The 22372-nt window shown below is 39.2% G+C and overlaps 1 protein-coding gene across 11 annotated transcripts in view; it reads right to left on the bottom strand.

Annotated features, from left to right (window-relative positions):
* LOC114653270 (nucleolar protein 4-like) overlaps positions 1 to 22372 on the bottom strand; it is a 540745-nt gene that overhangs the window by 365205 nt on the left and 153168 nt on the right. For all 11 annotated transcript variants that reach the window (XM_051929112.1, XM_051929106.1, XM_051929108.1 and 8 more), the window contains exon 2: positions 13163 to 13312. In XM_051929112.1, coding sequence (XP_051785072.1) covers positions 13163 to 13312 — 150 coding nt within the window. The remainder of the gene's footprint in view (positions 1 to 13162; positions 13313 to 22372) is intronic.

Consider the following 22372-nt stretch of genomic DNA (forward strand, 5'->3'; position numbering starts at 1 on the left):
TCTTGGTGTGTGTCCCGTCCGGTGCCTGTGGGTGGGTGTGCCTTGCTGTTGTGTGCGAGCCTCTTTTTTTTATTTTTTTTGGGTCTAGTTTCGTGTGCAATGTGTTTCGTGCTTTGCCTGCGTTTGGCTACTTTTTTATGTGCCTTTTCCTTTTTTCGGTGCTCGTTGCGTCTCATTTCTTTGACTCCTTTTTTCTCTTTTTTCTGTGCTCACTCCTTTTTTCTGTGGTCTTGTCCGCCTCTTGCGGCCCCTCATCCGCCTCCCGCGGCCTCTTTTGTCCCCCTCTCTCGGCTCCTCATCCGCCTCTCGCGGATTCTTTTCGCGCCTGCGCAGTACGTCTTTTTGCGTTTCTTTGACTCCTTTTTTCTCTTTTTTCTGTGCTCACTCCTTTTTTCTGTGGTCTTGTCCGCCTCTCGCGGCCCCTTATCCGCCTCCCGCGGCCTCTTTTGTCCGCCTCTCGCGGCTCCTCAGCCGCCTCTCGCGGACTCTTTTTGCGCCTGCGCAGTACGTCTTTTTGCGGCTACGGCCCATGGCCGGATGTCCCTGCGTCCATCCGGTTTAGCATTCTCGGTTAGTAGTATGGATCCTTATTTGTGCTGGTGGTTTAAAAGCTCTGTGCCGTACGTGACAACATAGGCACACCGGGGTTGGGCCTAGAAGGTCTTCAAGTCGCATTTTTTCTTCCACATTACACATGTCTGGACTGCTTTAGTGCTAGAGGTTTACTTACTTAAAATTGCAACTTTTTAAAACTGCGAATTTTAACGTTACGTGACACGCCTTCTTTAACTCTGGATTTTGTTTGCTGTATTCATTTCAGTAGGACTCCTGCTCTATATTTTCCAAGGCTTTGGGACTCTTATACTCGCTTGTAACCTTTATGTATTTTATCATATGTACAGATCTCATTCTTTCGACATTGCAATGTATTTCAGGTTTGTTCTATAAACAAACAATGAACTTGGATGATGAATCGCACATTCCCAATAGGTAAGATTAATGCCTTTTTGCAGTTTGGGTGTTGATAACAAACTTTTAGAAACTGATCTCATGGAAAACCTTTTAAATGAATCACAAAGTTTTCAAATTTATTTGTGCTAGTATGGACTAAGCCTCAGAAATCAAAATAGTGAGTAAAGCCTAAGCCAAATTGTCAGACATTAATAAATATATAATAAATAAATAAAAAAAGAGCTCAAAACCAGAGATCTTTTTTTCTTTTGAATGCTCAACTAAAACAAAAATGCTGGGTATTTAGGTAGAATCCACAACAAGGAAGTGTGTAACAACTGACGTTTATACTATCACAGTAATGACATTGCATGTCACATACGTCTGATCGTTTTACCTAGCAACCTTCTGGCAATGCAAGCAAACACAAGTTACAAAATGGCAGCGCCCATAACAAAAACAAGATGGAGCAATGGGAGAATATGATTAAATTTAAAAATACATCTAATTCAAAAACCAATGTGACGACCAGATTGTTCACATCTAAATCCCACAGAATTACTTTCAATTATTTTTAGTGGGCAAGAAGAAACTGTATTAGTTTAAAAATAAAAGCAGAACACAACAATATTTTTAGAAAATAGCATAGATGTGTTACTAATTATAGTGGTCAGAGTATGGAGAAGGTTGTCAAAACCCCCTTGGCTTGACTATTATATGCCACATTGGCTACTCCTCAATATACGTATCCCTTATCACTTATTTTTTATTACATGTAGCTACTCCTACTACCAATATAGTCCTGTACAGCCCTAAACAGGTTTAGTTTCAACTGCAGCCTGTAGCTGAGTTTGTTCTTTTATGATGAGCTTTCAGGCAGCACAAACTTCTGTCTGAGTCAATACTGTGTGCTCTACGCAAGGAGCAGTCTAAAAGTTCAACTAATGAACATATACTGTATGGTAGTAGCACGATCTGTGAAGACCCAAAGGATGTAATGCCGTTCTGTCATGTTACGTTAAACTAGTTGGTATACTACTCGACTTTAATGATCTTTTCATGGAATACATTTGATTCTCAGACTGATATACACATTCTAACACTTTAAAAAGATGTGAATGGTGGGGACAAACACAAATGCTTGAAGATTATGCAGACTCCACATAAAAGGCACTCCATTCCCCATTCAACAGCACTCTTTGCCGTCACAAATAACCCTTCTCTTACAGACAGCAGCTTTCTTTTCACTTGTAGACCCCACTTGCTCCCATGAGACAGCAAAGAGTATAATGGTTTTTGAAAAAAAAAATGTAATGAGGTCTTCACCGCCTCCTTTCTCAGTCTAAGACACATAACATTTGGGACTCTTCAGAGTTCAGTACTACTAGCAATTGCTGAAGTGTATTGCTATACATCCAACTTCTTAACACTTCTAAATGAAGTATCTGTTCCATCTATCAGTTTCAGAAATCTGATTATTCTAGTCAGGGTGGTGAGAAACAAAAACCTATCCTGGAAGCACTTGGTATAAAAGAGAAAGCAGGCTAAACTGAATCTATCCGTTGTTCAATCTACTTATCCAATTCAGGTTCATGAGGACGTAGTGCCTAACCCAGGAGCACTGGAAACAAGGGTGAAATCATCCCTGCGACACCAGTAACATAAATCTAAACCTGTTTCTTATATCATCTGAGGTCACTCAACTCTCTGCCTCAACTTTGGGATTCTGATACTAGTATTATTTGTATCAGACATACGTGTCTGGGGACCACCTTCCTGTCTCTATCAAGGTAAGCAATACAACCCTGGAACAAGAGGAGGCACTGACATTAAAGTTATCTTCATCTTCCTCCTTCACAACCATGAAAAAGTGCCGAAGAGGGATGACCAACCCATCCACCGCTTGAAGAAATCTTCTCCCCTTCTGGTCCTAGGCATATAAAGCCGGCCTGCCCCTATAAGATGGCTACAGACGTTAGGCTGACTAACCCAGAGTACATAGGTCCATCTGTCAATCACAATGTTTGTTGTTGAGAGATCCTATTTCTGTTTCGCCATTATCGGCTATCTTTTGAATTTATAATAGAATGGGGTTACCAGGTTGGTACCCCAACCTTTCTTGGCTTGTCCGAGTTGTCTGCCTGCCTGGTCACCTCTTACACTTTATACTTCCCTTATTAATCAACTGTACCTTTTATTAAACTCTGCACACACTTCTGTTCAGTTTTGTCTCATTGCCCACTGTTGTATTTCATTCTCTTTTTAATTAAATCACACACTTTTCCAATCTTTGGTTTTGTGGAGCCCACAAGGCTGCTGGATTTCATTCCAACTGATTTCTTAAACTGAGGCCAGTCTCTTGCCATGAATCTGATGGCTCAATCAAGTTCTTAGTCTGGGCTCAATGAAGATGTCAGTGTGATTTGACCTGTCCATGAACTTGAGAAAGATGCTCATGGCTGTCATGAAGCTGACTCAATCTTCTCTTTTTAGGCTTCATTTCAGTTACATAATTGGTTCTTTTTTCCCTTAACCAGCTGCCAATTAACAAATGACTTTCACATCACCAGGCAGCCAAGAATGAAGATGCTACGTTGGTACATTTTACAGCTGTGTGTGTTATCATAAAGTGGCTGACTGAATAAAATCTTTACAAGTAAATAGGAAAGAGAAAAAAGTAGATGATTAAGGGGTACTTATGCAGCCCAGACCACAAAGCACTTTCTTCATTTTTTAGAAAAGCTAAATATGCGCAGGTAGCAATTTCTGAAGTGGCAGCATGAGAATAGGAACAAACTGTATTAAATGAATGTTAAATGAATATATATTACAGAATAATTAAATGAGAAATGGATATCACTGTAGGTCAGTGTCCTACACTGCAACCTCATGGCTCCAGTACCCTACATGTGAATCACAAATCCAGTTTTTGTCCACAATGAGTTGGCACATTGTCTGTTTTGCAAAGATGTGCAGGTCATGTTAACTGGCAACTCTAAACTGCCACTGCATGGGTGTGCACAAAAGTGGGCTCTGTGCTGCTCTGGCACTGCCCAGGGTTGGCCCTTGCCTTGCACTTGATGCAGCTGGTGTAGGCCCCAGCCTTCTGCAATCCTCAACTGAAATAACACGGTTTGAAAATGTTATGTTAAATCAAATTAAAGGATACATTTGGTATTTTTAAAGTCAAAGTTATTAATTCACAATAATGGTATTTACTATTTTGCCACAAAAAAACTGTGCTGTGAAAAAGTAAAGTATTTTTTATAAATTTTAAAATACCTTGACTGTTTATGCAGTTTACAATTGGGATGAAGAAAAATAGGTTCCAAATATTAAAAAGGTTTAAACTTACCAAATATGTACTTTTTTCAAGTTGTGAGTGTAAAACAGTGTATCCAAATCACTTTAGAAATGAATAAACAAAAGTAAGCAAACTATTTGTGAGATATGGCTATTTTAAAAGAAAACCAGCTCTGCACCTCATTTTGCCGAATGTCTAACCCACCTCAGCACTGCGTGAAAGGCAAGAACTGGGCGCCAGGCCACTACAGGTATAACTGATACACACGCACCCATGAACAATCCCATTCATGATCGAACCTGGAATGTTTATGGCTTTGTATATGCTATGAGCACCATAGTGGAAGACAGGCATCCCAAAGAGGATGGAGGACGATTCCTTACCCGTCTGGGATGCCATATCAAAGGAATACGGACAGGTGGGATTTCCAGCCAGGAAGCCAATATAATGGAAGGGCTAGGAAAGACAAGAAGGTTTGGATCCCTTATCCCCCATATGCTAGATGGCATGCCCGCAAGGCATGCTGGGACCTGTAGTTCCGTGGAGCAGCCCTTTTGAGTTCCGTGAGTCCACCGGGGGAGATGTCAGGATTATTACCCTGAAATACTTCCATCGGGCTAGGCCCTGGCAACAGAAGTGCTCCTGGGTCATAGATAAAAAAAAGAAGCTGCTCAAACTCATCCAAGCAAGTCAGAGTTGGTAGGGAGAAGACAACACTTGTTTGGAGGAAGAGGAGCAGGATGGAGAAGGAGGAAAAACCTTTATTGTGAGCTGTGCTATGTTATAGAGATGATTCTAGAAGTGCCTATAAGGTACAGGAAAGAATAAAAATCAGTCTGTTTGAATCCTTGACTGTGTCTGTGGTAGTTGTGCCCAGGGTTTGGGGCTCACTGATGCCCTTTATCTTTCACAATGCATTGGAGAGAACATTATGCTATATCTGGAAGAACATACAAACTCCACACAGACAAAAAACAGGCACACAATGCTCTGTGAAGCAGCACCAGAAATAATTGTCCAACCGTGCCACCCTATGCCACAGCAGCTCCTCTATACAGTATTCAGTTTGCTAGTAACCAACATTTCTGTTGTTAAAATTCTATGGCTCTACATTTCAGTCCACTTCACTTGCAACTGCAGTGAAATGACTCAACCGGAAATTTGTTGGCTTCAACATTGGGAAATCCTCTTCTGCTTCAAGTAGTCGTCCACAGAGAAACAAACACCACAAACTCACAGGTCCACTTTCAGTAAATCATCCTGTCGACAGTTCACATCCAACCTAAGAGCTTTAAGCCATAACTTTAAAGTATTGTGACTACCAAATGAAGTTGATAGAAACAATGAACATTTTGTTTTTGTGAGCATTTTTGGGCCATTTTCTTAAAAGACATAAGTGCTCTTAACAGCTTGAGCCACAGGTATGATGTTGTGCTGATCAACTTCTTTATTTAAGTTTAAACTCCACCCATGATGGCAGCCATGAGAAGACAAGCAAATAGGAAAACAGTTTCAAGAATCTGTGATAAAATAATGAATTCTAGTTTCCTTTCATTATCACAAGGATGCCTCATAAATGTGAAGGGCATGTTTTCTTAAACTGAAACCTTGGCTGCTTCAAAGTGGTATATTTAGTGAGTTTTAAGGCTTTTTTATTCACCTATGGCCACTGGTACTCTTCATCCCAATAAAATTTATAAAAAATGCTTCACATTAGAACACAATTTTATGTGGCTAATTAAAATACACCATGATTGTGAAAAAATAACTTTAACTTGAAAAATACCAAACTAATGCTGCATCCCATTTACCTCAGAAGTCAGATTTTGAAACAGGGAATGACGTCACACCTGAGTGGATCGCATTCCAATGAAATATTTGGAAAACCAATATGGACCATCCAGGAAAACCTTTGTTGTGTGTGCTCCATTGATATTAACAGCACTTGATAACAACCCATTATGTGGTATTTTGCATATCCAAACACTGTAGAAGTTGGCCAGTACTGTATGTATGACTGAATTAATGAAACAAAATAGACAGAAGTGCTAATACTTCAGCTTTCACTTAAGTCTGCATTGTATGTCACCATTTTGGATTGACATTGTGATCTGAAATCGGACAAACTTTGACTTGGCAGACCAGCCCTGTGTTTCAGACTTGCAAATCTGATTTAAGGAGGCATTCCAGCTGAAAATTCTGACTGAGGACTCAGCAATTGTGACTTTCCACTTCAAATGAAATGCAGCATTATTCTTTAACTGCAAAATGTGGCTTATAATTTAGGAATGTGATCCATTCTACCCACCCTTTTATTTTTAACCCATACATTAATTTACACTTATCCCTGCTTAAACCAATTCAGGTTTACAAGGGTTGGAACCAATCTTGGCAGTGCTGTCCACATGGCAGCAACTAACCCTGGATAGGGGGCACCTGTCCATCTCAAGGAACAATCACACGTACATCTGTATTCACGGATCCGTTAATTAGATTGACCAAACTAACCTGATCTCTTTTTTACTTGCAGGTTATCATTACTTTGGGTTCATTCTCCATTTTAGTCTTCTTTCTGACACAATAATATGTGATACAAGCTAATTTAACCTTGAGTAATGAATTGTGGGGGTTAGACAGTTCAATAACACTTACAGTTAGTTCCTTGGCAGTTGCTGATAAGTTTGCAGAAAGCAACCTTGTCCTCATCCTCAGCATTTTTGAAGGTTGCTATTACACAGCCAAGAAATGTTAGTCTTCGAGTGGGACAGAAAGGTATTTTTTTCACATTCACTTATATATTAAGTAGACCCACTTAAAACAAAACCTACTCAGTAGCTGGATAAGAATAACTGATATTTGATCAAGTGCCGACAGTGCATATTCATCAATGTCATATTCATCATCTGGAAAGTGTCAGGGGCAGTGAAATTTCAAAAGGCATTAGCATAAACTTCCAGCTGCCCTCTGTTAAACCACATCATGCTACAGAACACTCGTTGAAAAATGATGAACATTTAATCATCCCCTTCTGGGCAGCATGGTGGTGCAGTGGGTAGTATTCCTGCCCAAAGGGTCCAGTGTCCTGGGCTGATTCACATAACCGGTCATTGCCTATGTGGGTGCTCCTCTGGATACTCCAGATTTCCTTCAACTCCCCTAAAGATACACAGGTTTGTTTAACTGATAATTGCCCATGTATGATTGGTGGGGTGTGTGTCTGATTGGGTCCTGTGATGGACTGGCACCTTGTTAACGGTTGCAGTCTGCCTTGAACCAAGAGGTGCCAGGATAGGCCCCTGCGACCCTAAATTGGATTAAGCTGGTTTGTGATTATTATGCTATATCATATTCGATCTATCATCTAACAATTTTTGTTCATGTGGTGCAAGATTTGAGTTATGCGTTCTATTAACATAAAGTCTCTCTAATTCTGTAAATAATAATTATTTACATTTATATATTGCTTTTCTCACTACTCAAAGTGCTCCATGTATGGAGGACCCGGGATGCGCACCCATCATCTCCTTACTGCAAGGCAATAGCACTACCACTGCTTCAACTTTCCCTTAATTTGTTGTTATTTTTCATGTTTATTTTTATCTTTAATTTACCTGTATGTGTACTGAGAAGACTATCTGGAGCTCACGTGTTCATATAATTTTATCTCAAGATTCTATTTTTCCCTCACATTCCAAACACAAATATAAAAGGTTAAGTGTCACATCTAAATGTACGTCAGTGGTGGACAAATTATAAATGCATATGGTAGTTTGCTGGGCTACCAGCCTTGCAAACCTGGTAGTCCAGGTTGAATTTCTGGACCTCCAACTTCAAATACGGTATAGAGGGTTACCTGCAGATTTTTACAGCAATGTTTTTTTTTTTTATAAAGTTTTGTTGTACATGAGTGCATAACACTCTTCTACCACAATATAAACACAATCAACATCTTGGAAGAGAATATTTAAAAAAATTGATGATTTTTAAATAATTATGTTATGTTGATGCATGGACCAATATGAACACATAAAACATATTTTCAAAAATGAACTGACATACTGCATTAATATTGCATTCTCAAATTTTGCTTTTATGTTTAATTTAGACCCTACCAATTGGCTCCTCTGTCAAAAGCATCATCAGTTTGACCTCCAGGGTTATTCTGAAATGCAATTTGTCCTTTCCAGTGTTGTACACCTTTAGTTGACCCGTCTATGTTAAACTTTGTCACGCTTGAACTATTAAGCAGGTTCTCATTTTAGTAAAGATGAGGCTTAGGCCAGAAAAAGCATATCTGCACTGTACAATGTTTGGGCTAACATTAAGGGGACCTTTCACAACCTCCTGTATACCAGAGAGGAAGGTGTTATTGTCTGTTAGAAGCCTTATCACTTAATGGTGAGCATCACTTCATGAGGTGAGATCTGTGTATAATGGTGTGTGGCTCTCTGATTTTGAAAGGTTAATGTCCAAACCTTAATGCTAAAACATCAAAAATTTGTGGCAGGAGAATTGTTGGAACATTCAATCCATGATATGTGATCAACAAGCAGCTGAATATTTTACGTCATTTTGTCAGATGTAGTAAGCCCTGTTAGTTGAAAAGAGTTACATGCTGCATCAATGTACATTTTTGTTTCTATGACGTACATTTCATGAAATGACTTGGCACTACATCAGCATTTTCTACATCTTTCAGGCTGACTAGCATAGTAAACAGTCATTTGTTACTGTGCTTTCTCACCATGTAGCCTCCTTAGCATTAGACTTGAGCATTACTCGGGCTGCGAAAATTGTGCTAAAAGTGTTAGTCCCAAGCATCACTCAGGCAACTGTACAGATGCGTCTTGCATAAACGTTAGAACCAAGAGTGATTCGGGCTGTAAAAGTGCTGTCAGTGCTGCCGTTCTTTAGAGAAATTATGTCTGAGTGTAGGTTTTCACTAATTAGGAAATATCTGCACTTTACAACAATGAAGACTTTGATGAGATTACCCATCCGGCACCCAAACTGAAACAAATTTGAGAGATATACCAGGCCATTGTAGCAAAATTTCAGAGCGTTTACATTCCAGATGGATGTCAGCTTCAATGAAAGTCTCATGGCTTATAAGGGCAGACTGTCATAGATACAAAACATTGTGTTAAAAAGAGCAATATTTGGCATAACGTTTTATGAGCTTTGAGAATCTAAAATGGGATACATTTGGAATTCGGTTCTGTACAGAGAGAAAGGGAACAATGTTTGATCCAAAATACAATCAGTATGGCATTGCTGTATTGATGCTGACTTTGATAGATGCTCTGCTGGATCAAATTTTTATACTTCGTCAGAGTTATTTGACATCTTGTTTTAAAGAAAGACTGACGCATATGGAACAGTGCGTCCTAAACATCCTGGCATGCACTGAAGACTTTGGCAGAACTAAATTACAGGGAGGTGCGCTAGTAGCTTGGCAAAAGGGTAAAGGGCTTGTGCTGAAATGGAAGGACAAGAAAGATGTTTGTCTTCTTAGCACTGTATATAATGCAGCTACAGTCACTGTTGCTATGGTCAACTACAATAGCACGATGGGCGACACAGATAGTGCAGATCAAGAATTGACTTTCTACCCCGTTATGCGGAGGAAACAAAATAATGTTGCTTTATAGCTAACATTATTGTTTTTCCTGCTTGCTTTACAATTACAATATATTGCTCACTAGTTGGTGTGTGCGTGTGTGGTAAGCATGTTTAATATATGATGCATTGTGACACGGTGACATCCACTGGGGTTTCACCACACACTGCGCAAGGCTGGATATGTTTGTGTTTCAGAAGGAGGTATGGGGGTCTGAATATGATGTAACAGATCATCAAAGCACTCAGAAGACTTGCAGAAACATCTGTAGTGCATCTCTTCATCATGTAGGACACCCACTTACAAGACAATTATATTCTCCATCCCTTCACCACTTTTGGTTAATGGGTCTGACACACCACCTTCTCCTTTGTTTTCCACTTGAAGCCAGCAATAACCAGCACAACTCTTCATCCAATTATCTATCCTCTGCTGTGAAATTGTTAGGCATGCAACATTGACCAAACACTGTAATGTACTCACTAGGAATGATAAAATATCAAACATCTCTTTATTTAACAGTGCCAGGTTGTGTTAATTATTTGTCCAAAATCTCAGCAAAAAAAAAGTACAATGTCTAGTTTTGCCAGGTTATGGTGCAATATCTGGTTATGAAACTTTGCACATTTGTTTGACCAGTGCTGAATTCAGTGTTTGTGCCTAAACTTCTATTAGCCATGAATCTTCTTCTTCATCTTTCAGCTGCTCCCGTTAGTTGTTGCCACAGCGGATCATCTTCTTCCATATCTTCCTGTCCTCTTCATCTTGTTCTGTCACACCCATCACCTGCATGTCCTCTCTCACCACATCCATAAAACTTCTCTTAGGCCTTCCTCTTTTTCTCTTCCCTGGCAGCTCTACCCTTAGCATCCTTCTCCCAATATACCCACCATCTCTCCTCTGCACATGTCCAAACCAACGCAATCTCGCCTCTCTGACTTTGTCTCTCAACTGTCCAACTTGAGCTGACCCTCTAATGTCCTCATTTCTAATCCTGTCCATCCTCGTCACACCCAATGCAAATCTTAGCATCTTTAACTCTGCCACCTCCAGCTCTGTCTTCTGAATAACTAAATAAAATCAGCAGCAATACATAGTTTTAATGAAAGGCTTAGAACCAAAACCAGAGAATTCCAACTGAAATTGGGATCAAGTTCCTTAACTGGGTAGGGTTCAAATTCTTGTTTTATGTCTTTTTTGTTCATTTTTGAGTCTTTTATTTGTGTTGATGTTACATTTGGTTACTATTTGCTATATTCCCTGTTTTATGCTCCTTGTGTTTTATAGGTGGTTCCTCATGAGGCAGGGCCACCTGCCCTTCACTGTAAAGGACTGCCCTCAGCCCATGAAAGGCAGCCCACGGTCCCTTGCAGTTCATCTGAATACACTTGGGAGTTGTGAGTTCTTGGTTTTGTGATTTTCCTGGGCTTTGTTATTTACTGGATTTTTGACATCTATGCTCCTTACTTTGACAAATCTTTGGAATTCATATTGGGACTTTGTTAACTTTAGAGTGCAACTCATTTTTGACTTTGTGCTGCTTGCAGCGGATTTTTGTACTACAGTGCATTTTCTATTAATAAACCTTTGTATTTATAAAGATTCTGCATGACCCTCTGCAATACTAGCTGGGTGTTTGGACAGTATTTCCAGCCTAGTGGCATTTTATGAACTGTTTGGGATTTACGTGCTTGGGAACTCTTGAGATCAAATTATTGGTGAGTTAAAAACATCTTAGATAAATGCTACTCTGAAATAGGTACTGGGTATGGGTCTGATGAGGGCATATTGTCTAGCAACAAATGATTATGCTCACTGAAACAGTGGAGTTCCAGGATTAGCATCCATTAGTGGATCCAAATGGGCATGTCTAAGTTGGTGACTTGACTAAGATTGTCACCTCTTCTGATCTTTTGAGGATTACTTTTCAATACTGAGTTTTACATATTTGTGAAGCAATTCTAGATCAGTGTCAAGAATTTTGTGTAATTCATTTCTCTTTTTTCAAGTATGTTCAGCTGTATGTGCTCCGATTTTTTTGTTATGGCTATGTTTGTGTTGTATGTTCCTTCTATTTCTGTTTAATTGCATTTTTGTTTTTTGTTCCTTAGGAGCTAGCTTGTGTAGGCAGGCACTAAGGCTGCCACACAGGTTTGCATGAGTAAGGCCTTCTTAATTAGGCTAGATTTTGACAACTTTGTTAATTAAGCTACTTTTAAACACCACAAGCTGAGCTCTTGCTTAGTCCCTCGTGATTACCAAAACCTTGGTGATCCAGGGGCTCATTTTGTAATTTTAAACAGCACATGTTTATAATGTTATTTTGCACCAGGTGAGTCCCAGTACTGAGTGCATAGAGATGCCCATATTTCAAACTGAACAGTGAACAGCTCAACCCTTTGGGCAGAAGAATTCCATTTACAGGGGATCTGTCTGTGTGAAAATTCCAATAAAGGAAATACATAAAATATCAGGAATAGGGAAAAGCAAAACATGTCTTGCTGAGGATAATCTAACTGCACCTCAAATAAAGTTCAAATCTTGAATACCCCCTTATAAGCACACTACCAATCAAACTAATCCCCTTCATCCTTCACACAAACACATCTTTTCTGTGCACATCAAATTACAGTGTTCTTTCACTCTACAAAAAACCTTGTACAAAAAAATCACTACATGAATAGACTCAATGACAGAACCAAATCCAAAGTTCAGGAATCTGTTTTTAAATAAGCAAAACAACAGTTTGAGTAACATCCAAAAAACTGATGTGGCTATAAAACTGAAACTAAAGGTTGCGGTTAGAGGCCTACTTGTATGTATTGTTTGCAAATTGGGTATATCCAAGGCCACGAAATGACACAAGTTGCTGCTAGCTTTGTCATGCTTTTGGATATACTTTAATGACTTCAACCTTTTAATTGGTCCCTTTGCCGTTTTTTTAATTTTTTTAAATGTTTGTCGGCCTCTAATTCTCATACTTCTTTCATTGTCATTCTCATTTCCACACCAATGTCCACACATTATGTCAATGCCTCCTCATTCTCATACAGTATGTCCTGGGATTGATGCATAGATTGGGCAAAATGATTGTAATATACTGTAGAAGTATTTAAAATTATAGTTATTGGTATTAGCTCAATACGGCAAATTATTTATTACAAGTATTTTACACTGTATCAGTATGACAAAATTTGTGGTGATTTTCCATTTTTACAAGACCAAGAAATAAATGCAATATTTATATTTAGCAGCATCAGCAGGACAGATTCCACATGTTTACTTACTGCCTTATATGTTCTCTTTTGTCCAGCATGTTTCCTCGTCTTTTCTCCATTTGTTCCATTTTCCACATGCATGGAATAAATTATGTCAAAGAAGTCTTCAACTACAGCAACTTGCCTCAAGGAGACCTTTTCATCAATTCCAACACCATCCTGTAAAAAAGATACCAGTATGACAGATTTTAATAAAAAGTTGAATGTTTCAGTCAAACAGATGATTAAAAACATTGTTAACAATGACAAAGGCGAAAAGAACGATCATTCTGCATATTACAAGCATAAGTTACTAATAACAAAAATGTATCGCCTTATTAAGTAGATAGTGATCGGACTGCCTTTCATATATAAACTTTATTGCTTTATTGTTTTCTTTTTGGCACACATTAGTGATCACTTTTTTTTTGCTTGATTCTTATGCTAAAATATATTATTGTGAAAAAGTTTATTAGCTTAAGCAGAGGTTAAGAGAAGATAAGATTAAACTTTTCAAAATTATAAAAGGATTTAGTACAGTGTATTCCAGTCATTAATTTAAAATAAGGTCTTTAAAAACAACATGGGGCACAGATGGCGGCTGGGTGAGGGTCAATTTCCTGCCTTCAATTGCTCCATATTAAAAGTGCTTGGAGAAGTTCCTATAGTTAACATTTTCTCGGATTCACTGGGATTGCTTGGTTTTTCTTCTTTATTTTTGAAATTGGTGTTTATTTTGATTATAAATATTTACCAAAGTAAAGCAGAGTAGTTTATATATGGTAAATCTCCATATTTCTGCCTTAATATAGTCATTGATGTTACTATTTCTGTTATATTTTCCTTTTGAATTTCACAAAAAAACATCACTTTCATGCAAAATTTGTACGTAAGAAATTATCTTTGTCAAATATATGTAAGTCACCTCCTTTTATCATGAGACTGAATATATGACCACTGCAATTCATATTTTAGTAGTGTGCAATGGCTACATTGATTTGTCTTTGTTTGAGTACCTTAGGCTTTTTAGTATAGCTATACTCAAAACTCTTTGGCAGACTGAAGACTTCCATTGTTAAATACATTGATGTCCTGTTCCTGTGGTGTGTGAAGACCAATATTGGTTTAAAAGGACCTTAATGCTGTACTTGGACATATGTATGTCTTCAGTTCCTCCTCCATTATTGTCTCCAGGGGGTTAAATGAGGTCTTTCCCTAACTAAGCCTTGTTGATTCATTGGGCCTCTTACCATCGCAGTACATCACAGAGCATATGAAACATGAAAAGGATGTCACTACCTACATTGAAGGAAAAACATCATCCTCATAGTGCTGCCAGATTTGTCTAGATGGGAATAAGCCTTATAGAGTAGACAGATAATTGCATTCTCCACTCCAATCTTTGCTCGACTTTACTGGACTGCAAACTGTAGTGGGTCAAGTGGTCTTTCCCAAGATGATTCATATAACCTTATGAGGGCTTCATGAAATGGGCTGCTTCATTGTGTTGGATGTGTTGCATTTTGGTTATTATTTTTGGTTTTGTTAGTCAGTCATTCTGCAACCCGCTATATCCTAACACAGGGTCATGGGGGTCTGCTGGAGCCAATCCCAGCTAGCACAGGGCGCAAGGCAGGAACCAATCCCCGGGCAGGGCGCCAGCCCACTGCAGGGCACACACACACCGAGCACACACTAGGGACAATTTAGAATCGCCAATGCACCTAACCTGCATGTCTTTGGACTGTGGGAGGAAACCAACGCAGACACGGGGAGAACATGCAAACTCCACGCCGGGAGGACCCAGGAAGTGAACCCGGGCCCCCTTACTGTGAGGCAGCAGCGCTACCACTGCGCCGCCGTGCCGCCCTTTTGGTTTTGTGAAGCTTACAAATAATTTCTCAGCTATTATTATAATAGACTCACTAATGATAAACATGGTGATTGACATTTAGTTATTTTTATTAGATTTTTTTCATTTGAGATTGTAACTATAATTTGATAACTTGATACTATAGTATTTTCCTTAAATATAAACTGCTTTGAAATAAATAATACTTTCTCATTAATTAGGCCTAATTTCTGCTAAGGGTTAATTTCATGTGGATGACAGTCAATTTCTGTTCTTGCAGAGAAATACAGATATCCGTAAAAAATGACAAGCAGGGTCATAGGTAGTAGTACTTTAGGAACATTCAAAATGCGACTGGATGATGTTTTGCTAGAGTTAGGTGAATAAGGACTAATGGGCTCTGCTGGTTAAACTGCCCGTGCACATCAGAATTGTTATGTTCTTGTATCGTCTTTACACATCAGGGCATAACAAAAACATCTTTCAACAGGAATTTTAACTTACCACATTTGTTCCTAGCAAATACAACTGGCACAATTAAAAGCATGACAAGTTCACTTTCAAGTTTATGGTCGTTGAGTAGCTTGAGATGTTTCCCACAGGCTAGATAGATAGATAGATAGATAGATAGATAGATAGATAGATAGATAGATAGATAGATAGATAGATAGATAGATAGATAGATAGATAGATAGATACTTTATTAATCCCAATGGGAAATTCACAGATGGCTAGTGACCATTAGTACAATACTAAGACGGAATAACGTATAAATATCACCAAATAGCTTGTTCACACAGTGAAGAGAAAGATGTGTAGACTTTATGTAACAATCGAGGATCGTCGATGATAATGGAAGAAGAGGCTGCTTTCGTAGTATTACAGATCTTTAAAATTTCCCTTACCTCATTTTGTCTCATCACAGATTCTGATTTTACTTTGTTTTACATTGCAAGACATTTAATTAAATATCTGTAACATATTCTCCAAAATATTTTGTAATATAACATTAAATGAAATAAATACATGCGTTCATTTTTAAGTCAGATCAATACCAGCATAAGAATTTAATTATTAATGCACCACTGGTAGCAGGCTCCCTCGTTTGATCTGTTGCATTCTCCCCTGCATACATTGCCGCCTACAAAAAAAAAAGTTTTCATCTCAGGAACCAATGAACGAGGCCTGTGCTATGCCAAACTAAACTCCAAAGAAACTTGTGGCTTTGTGCCCTTTGGACCTACCAGTGACAACAGCAGTAAGAAAAAGTATGTGAACCCTTTGGAAATAACAACATTTATATAAAAATTTGTTTTAAAAAGTCGTCTAATTTTCCGAGTGGTGGAGCTGTGGTTCAGAATCTGTGCTGACTCAAACCCAATTACTGCCAGAAAGGGGATCCTACTCCGATGCGCCCTTGAGGAAGGCCCTTAGCCGTAAAATTGCTCCGGGGTGCTGTACAATTGCTGACCCTGCACTCAGACTCCCAAAGGTCATGTGAAAAAGAAAGTTTCCCTTCTGGGTTTAACAAAGAGTATCACAATCAAAATCTAAGTTAAAATAATGAATAAACACAGTCTGGTTTAACTATTAATGTAAAAATTATTGTATTGTGCTTCTACATATTGAATTCATCATTTAAACATTCACATTGTAGGGTCCCCCGTGACCCTGTAGTTAGGATATAGCGGGTTGGATAATGGATGGATGGACATTGTAGGGTTGGGGCAGCACGGTGGTGCAGTGGTAGTGCTGCTATCTCGCAGTTAGGAGACCCAGGTTCACTTCCCGGGTCCTCCCTGCATGGAGTTTGCATATTCTCTGCGTGGGTTTCCTCCAGGTGCTCTGGTTTCCTCCCAAAGTCCAAAGACATGCAGGTTAGGTGCTTTGGCGATCCTAAATTGTGTGCCCTGTGTTGGCTGGGATTGGCTCCAGCAGACCCCCATGACCCTGTGTTAGGATATAGTGGGTTGGATAATGGATGGATAGACATTGCAGGGTTGGAAAAAGCATGTGAACTCCTAGGCTGAAAGCTTCAACAAAAGATAAAATATGATATATATGAATTTACCACTCAAAATTGTGTTCTAAAATTAAGCAAAAAGATATCTTGCCCACACTGGTGCTTTACAATGCATAGTATGGAGCATTGGAGAAAACCTTAAAAACTGTTGAGTATTGATCTGTATGTTCTGTATTTCCCAATCATGTTTTTGACAAAATTATCACATAACTACGGAAATAAATTAAAACAAAACCAACCACATGGCACAACAAGTTTACTGTGATTTGGTCTTTTGAGAGGAAACCATTAACCAGGTGGGTAAAAGTTTGTTATGCTGGAAGACTAAATGCTGGATTATCATGTATAGCTGTTCATGTTTTTCAATAGCTGACTCTCATAATATTGGTGTTTTTTGTTCAAAAAGTACATGTACAAATTATTTTACAATGTATATGTAATTGCATAACACAGATCAATAATTGACAACCATCTTGGCATGTAAAATTGACATATTTGATAAGTTTTTAAGCTTTTCCCCCCATGCCCTATAGACTACAATGTAAAGCACCAGTGTGGGCAAGATATTTTTTCAATCTAAATAAAGCACTTACCGCATATACTTGAGTATAAGCCGACCCGACTATAAGCCGAGGTATCTAATTTTACCCACAAAAACAAAAAAGTTATTGACTCGAGTATAAGCCTAGGGTGGGAAATGCAGCAGCTACTGGTAAGTTTCAATAATCAAAATAAATACCAATAAAATTACCGTACATTAATTGAGGCATCAGTAGGTCAAATGTTTTTCAGTATTTATTAAAAGAAAAACAGTAAACTAGCTCTGTAAGTGGAGAAGAGGGTCAACAAAAACAATATGGTATCTCGCTCACTCGCTCTCTCTCGCGCCTTTGTGTGTGTCTCTGTCACGTGTGTGTGTGTGTGTGCGCGTGTGTGTGTGTGTGTCTCTCTTTCGCTTGTGTGTGTGTGTGTCTCTCTCACGGGCGCGCCCCGCATGTGTATCTCTCTCGTGTGTGTGTGTGTGTGCGTGCGTGCGTGCGTGTGTGTGTGTGTGTGTGTGTCTCTCTCTCTCTCTCTGGCGCGCGTGTTTTCGCTCTCTCTTGCACTCTCACACTCCAGCTTTCTGTCGGGTTGGCGGGGGCAGCGGGACCTGACTCGAATATAAGCCGAGGGTGACGTTTTTCAGCACATTTTGGGTGCTGAAAAACTCGGCTTATATTCGAGTATATACGGTAATTTTAGAACACAATTTTTAATGGCAAATGCCTATATAGAATATTTGTGAAGAAATAACTTCGACTTGAAAAATAAACAAACTTATCCTGCAACTGGAATCAGGATTTAGCAAACCTGGAATCCAACCAATGAAACGAGATTGGAGGAGTGGTTTAGAGATTCCTTGACCTATATAAAATAAACAGTCTGAGTTTATTATTTACAAGAAGCATGCCTTGCAAAAAATAGATCTCAGAAGATCTACAAACATGAAGCTGGCAAGGATCACAAACTCATTTCAAAGAGTTTAGATACTCATTAGTCCACAGTTAGACAAACATCATAAATGAAGATGATTTAGTACTGCGGCCTTTTCTTCTTTAAAGTAGACGCCCACCTAAGGCTTGAAAGGCACGATTCAGAATGCTCAATGAGGTGTAAAAGAACCCTAGAGTAACAGCTAAAGGCTTGAAGGAATTACTGGAACAGGTTAACTTCCCTTTTCTACCATATACAAGACATTGAACAGGCACGGTGTCCATTGCAGGACACCAAGCATGAAGCCACTTCTCTCTAAAACAAAAGCTTCACTCAACACCTGAAGTTTGTGGACTGATGAAATGAAGGCTGAAGTGTACAGGAAGAATACTCATCTGTGTGTATGGTGTAAAGAGTGCAGTGCATATAAGCAAGAAAACATCATCCCAATGATAAAGTAAGGCTGTACTGCCTCGGGGCCTTAAAAGTTTGTCATCATTGAGGAGCAAATGATGCAGCAGGACAATGACCCTAAACTATGAAGTAAATCTACTGGCTCTAAAAATAGAAAGCCGACCTTTTAAAGTGGCCAAGTCAGAGCTTTGACTTTAACCAGGTCAAGATGTTGTTAAATTACCTCAAGAGACCTGTTCACACCAGAACCAAAGAAAATGACTGAGCAAAAACAGTTCTATAATAAAAAAAATGTCCACAAGTCTTTCCTTCTGGCAAAAATCTATCAGGGATTGTGTATGTTAAGACTCACTATAAGACTCACTTCAATAGACATTTTAGACTGCTGTAGCAGAATAAATTCTTTGAAAATGAAGCATGCTAAACATAGGTCATTTTGGGCCATTTCAAGTGAAAAGGGGAATGAACTTTGTCACAAATTGTGTATTAACATATACTGATCCTTGTGGCAATTACCCTAGGTTCTTGTCTATAAGCCGGACTCGTGTATAAGCCGGAGACCAAAAATCGTACGAATTTTTAAAATAAAATCTTATCCTAGATAAGCCGGACTCATGGATAAGCCGAACGTACTATAACCTATAACTAATAGAAGGGAGGGAGGTCAGTGGTCTCACTCGCACCCATTTAATTTCTTTAAGGGAGGAGAGAGTGTGAGATATTGGTGTCTCTCTCACTCCCTGCATGGCGCGGTTGGAGCGGCCGGAGTGCGTTCTTTCTGCTCTGGGCGTCGCCGAGTCAACACGCGCGCGTAGCGGTCATTTAAATTGTGATTTTATATGTAAGCATATTTAAATATATATCGCAAATTTTTTGCTGGTTCGCGGATTTCTGCGGACAATGGGTCTTTTAATTTCTGGTACATGCTTCCTCAGTTGGTTTGCCCAGTTGATTTCATACAAGGGACGCTATTGGCAGATGGCTGAGAAGCTAGATTGCTTACTTTTCTCTCTATCTTGCGCTGACTTTCTCTGATCCTGACGTAGGGGGATTGAGCAGGGGGGCTGTTCGCACACCTAGACGATACGGACGCTCGTCTAAAAATGCTGAAAGATTATCTTCATGTTGCTATCTTTTGTGCAGCTTCCTGAAACGACATGCTGCACAGTGCTTCGCATACTTAAAAGCTCGAAGGGCACGTATTGATTTTTGACTGAAAAACAAACTCTGTCTCTCTCTCTCTCTCTCTCTCTCTCTCTCTCTCCCTGCTCCTGACGGAGGGGGTGTGTGCTGCCACCTTCAACAGCTTTGTGCCGCGGTGCTTCGCATACTTAAAAGCCAAACAGCACCATTGATTTGTTTGCTAGAGATTGTTTTCTCTATCTATGTGACATTCTGTGCTCCTGACACGCACTCCTTTGAAGAGGAAGATGTGTTTGCATTCTTTTAATTGTGAGACAGAACTGTCATCTCTGTCTTGTCATGGAGCACAGTTTAAACTTTTGAAAAAGAGACAAATGTTTGTTTGCAGTGTTTGAATAACGTTCCTGTCTCTCTACAACCTTCTGTGTTTCTGCGCAAATCTGTGACCCAAGCATGACAATATAAAAATAACCATATAAACATATGGTTTCTACTTCGCGGATTTTCTTATTTCGCGGGTGGCTCTGGAACGCAACCCCCGCGATGGAGGAGGGATTACTGTATAAGCCGGACTTATGTATAAGCGGATATTCTATTTTTTCATTTTCACAACTTTTTTCCTTAGATAAGCCGCGGCTTATAGACAAGAACTTAGGGTAATAAATATAACCTTTTCAAAGGTGTCTTTTTTTAATGGTTGTTAAAGGAATGCTCTGCCCAAAAATGATACTTTGTTAAAATGTTACTTACCCCATGTGCTTTATACTGATGGTAGAGAAAATTTTTAAATCTCTTGTTTTGTGCAGAATAAGAGAAAATAGTCAATCATATAATTGAGCTTGACGATCACCCATTTAGCACAAAACATCCGTGGAAAAAAGAAAAAAATTCTCAGGTTACAAGTGTCACAAAATCCAGTGTTCCTCAACCTTTAGGTCTCGGGACCCAGTTTTACTTTTTTTAAGTGTGATAACTACCCACAAGCAGCCAGTGAACAGCTTGGAGTCTTGGAGTAGCACAATAGCTGAAGTGGGCTCTCGCTTCCCAGCAATGGCCACTCACAGCCCAACAATGGCAACCAGGTGGGGTCATTACCCAGTTGTTCAGAAACACTGACATAATCCAAATGTCCATTATCATGTCGAAGGCTCAAAATGTGCCAAAGGTATGCATTTTTTGCTAAAATACTATTAACATTTACATCCAGAAAGAAAAACCTGTGTCCCCGTAGTTAGGATATAGCGGGTTGGATAATGGATGAATGGATGGACTTCCAGAAAAAAAACAAAAACGCATGCTTTGTGAACAGTACAACTCATTTTCACAATTCTGTGCTTGAATTGAAGATATGGATGTTGACCGGGTGGGCGGCACTGTGGCACAATGGTAGGATTGCTGCCTCGCAGTCAGGAGACCTGGGTTCGCTTCCCAGGTCCTCCCTGTGTGGAGTTTGCATGTTCTCCTTGTGTCTGCGTGGGTTTCCTCCTGGCGCTCCGGTTTCCTCCCACAGTCCAAAGACATGCAGGTTAGGTGGATTGGAGATTCTTAATTTGCCCTAGTATGTGCTTGGTGTTTGTGTGTGTCCTGCGGTGGGTTAGTACCCTGCCCAGGATTGGTTCTTGCCTTGTGCCCTGTGTTGGCTGGGACTGGCTCCAGCAGACCCCCATGACCCTGTGTTCGGATACAGCGGGTTGGAAAATGGATGGATGGATCTTGACCAGTGAATGAGGAGAAGGGGCGGGTCTTCAATTCAGACTTTTGTTTGTGTGTGTTTCTTCCTTATTCACAAGAGTGTTCTCTGGAAGTACATTATGTAAAAATATTTTCTTAAAAACACGTTTGGGACGTTGTGAGCAAACAAATTGTTGACTCTGAATGGGAATTATGCAACACGTATAACATACAATTTTGTCATGGACTTTTTGATATTACTTGCTGTTGTCCTGTGTTGGTCACCTACCATGACCATTGAATCATAAACTTTCTTACCTCCTTTCTGCATGAAAACATGAGCTAATAATTTTTTCTCAACCATCACTATAAAGCACATGGGGTAAGCAACATTAAAAACTAAATATAATTTTTGGTTGGAGTATTCCTTTAATCAATCAAACAGGATCAACATACAATTATAAAATGTGCATATACCATGATGATACCATTCTTTTATTAAACTTAAAAAGCAACTAACAATTAAAAAAACTTTGTCATGAAAGGAAAATGTGATGTATGGCTGGTAGTATAGCAGTTTACTTTACCAAGCCACCACAAGCCCTGAATCTATCACTTTCTATTTTTGTAAATGTGCAGAAATTATAAATCATTTACTCTATTA

Source organism: Erpetoichthys calabaricus, chromosome 6 (assembly GCF_900747795.2).
Source record: "Erpetoichthys calabaricus chromosome 6, fErpCal1.3, whole genome shotgun sequence".
NCBI classification, from domain to species: Eukaryota; Metazoa; Chordata; class Cladistia; order Polypteriformes; family Polypteridae; genus Erpetoichthys; species Erpetoichthys calabaricus.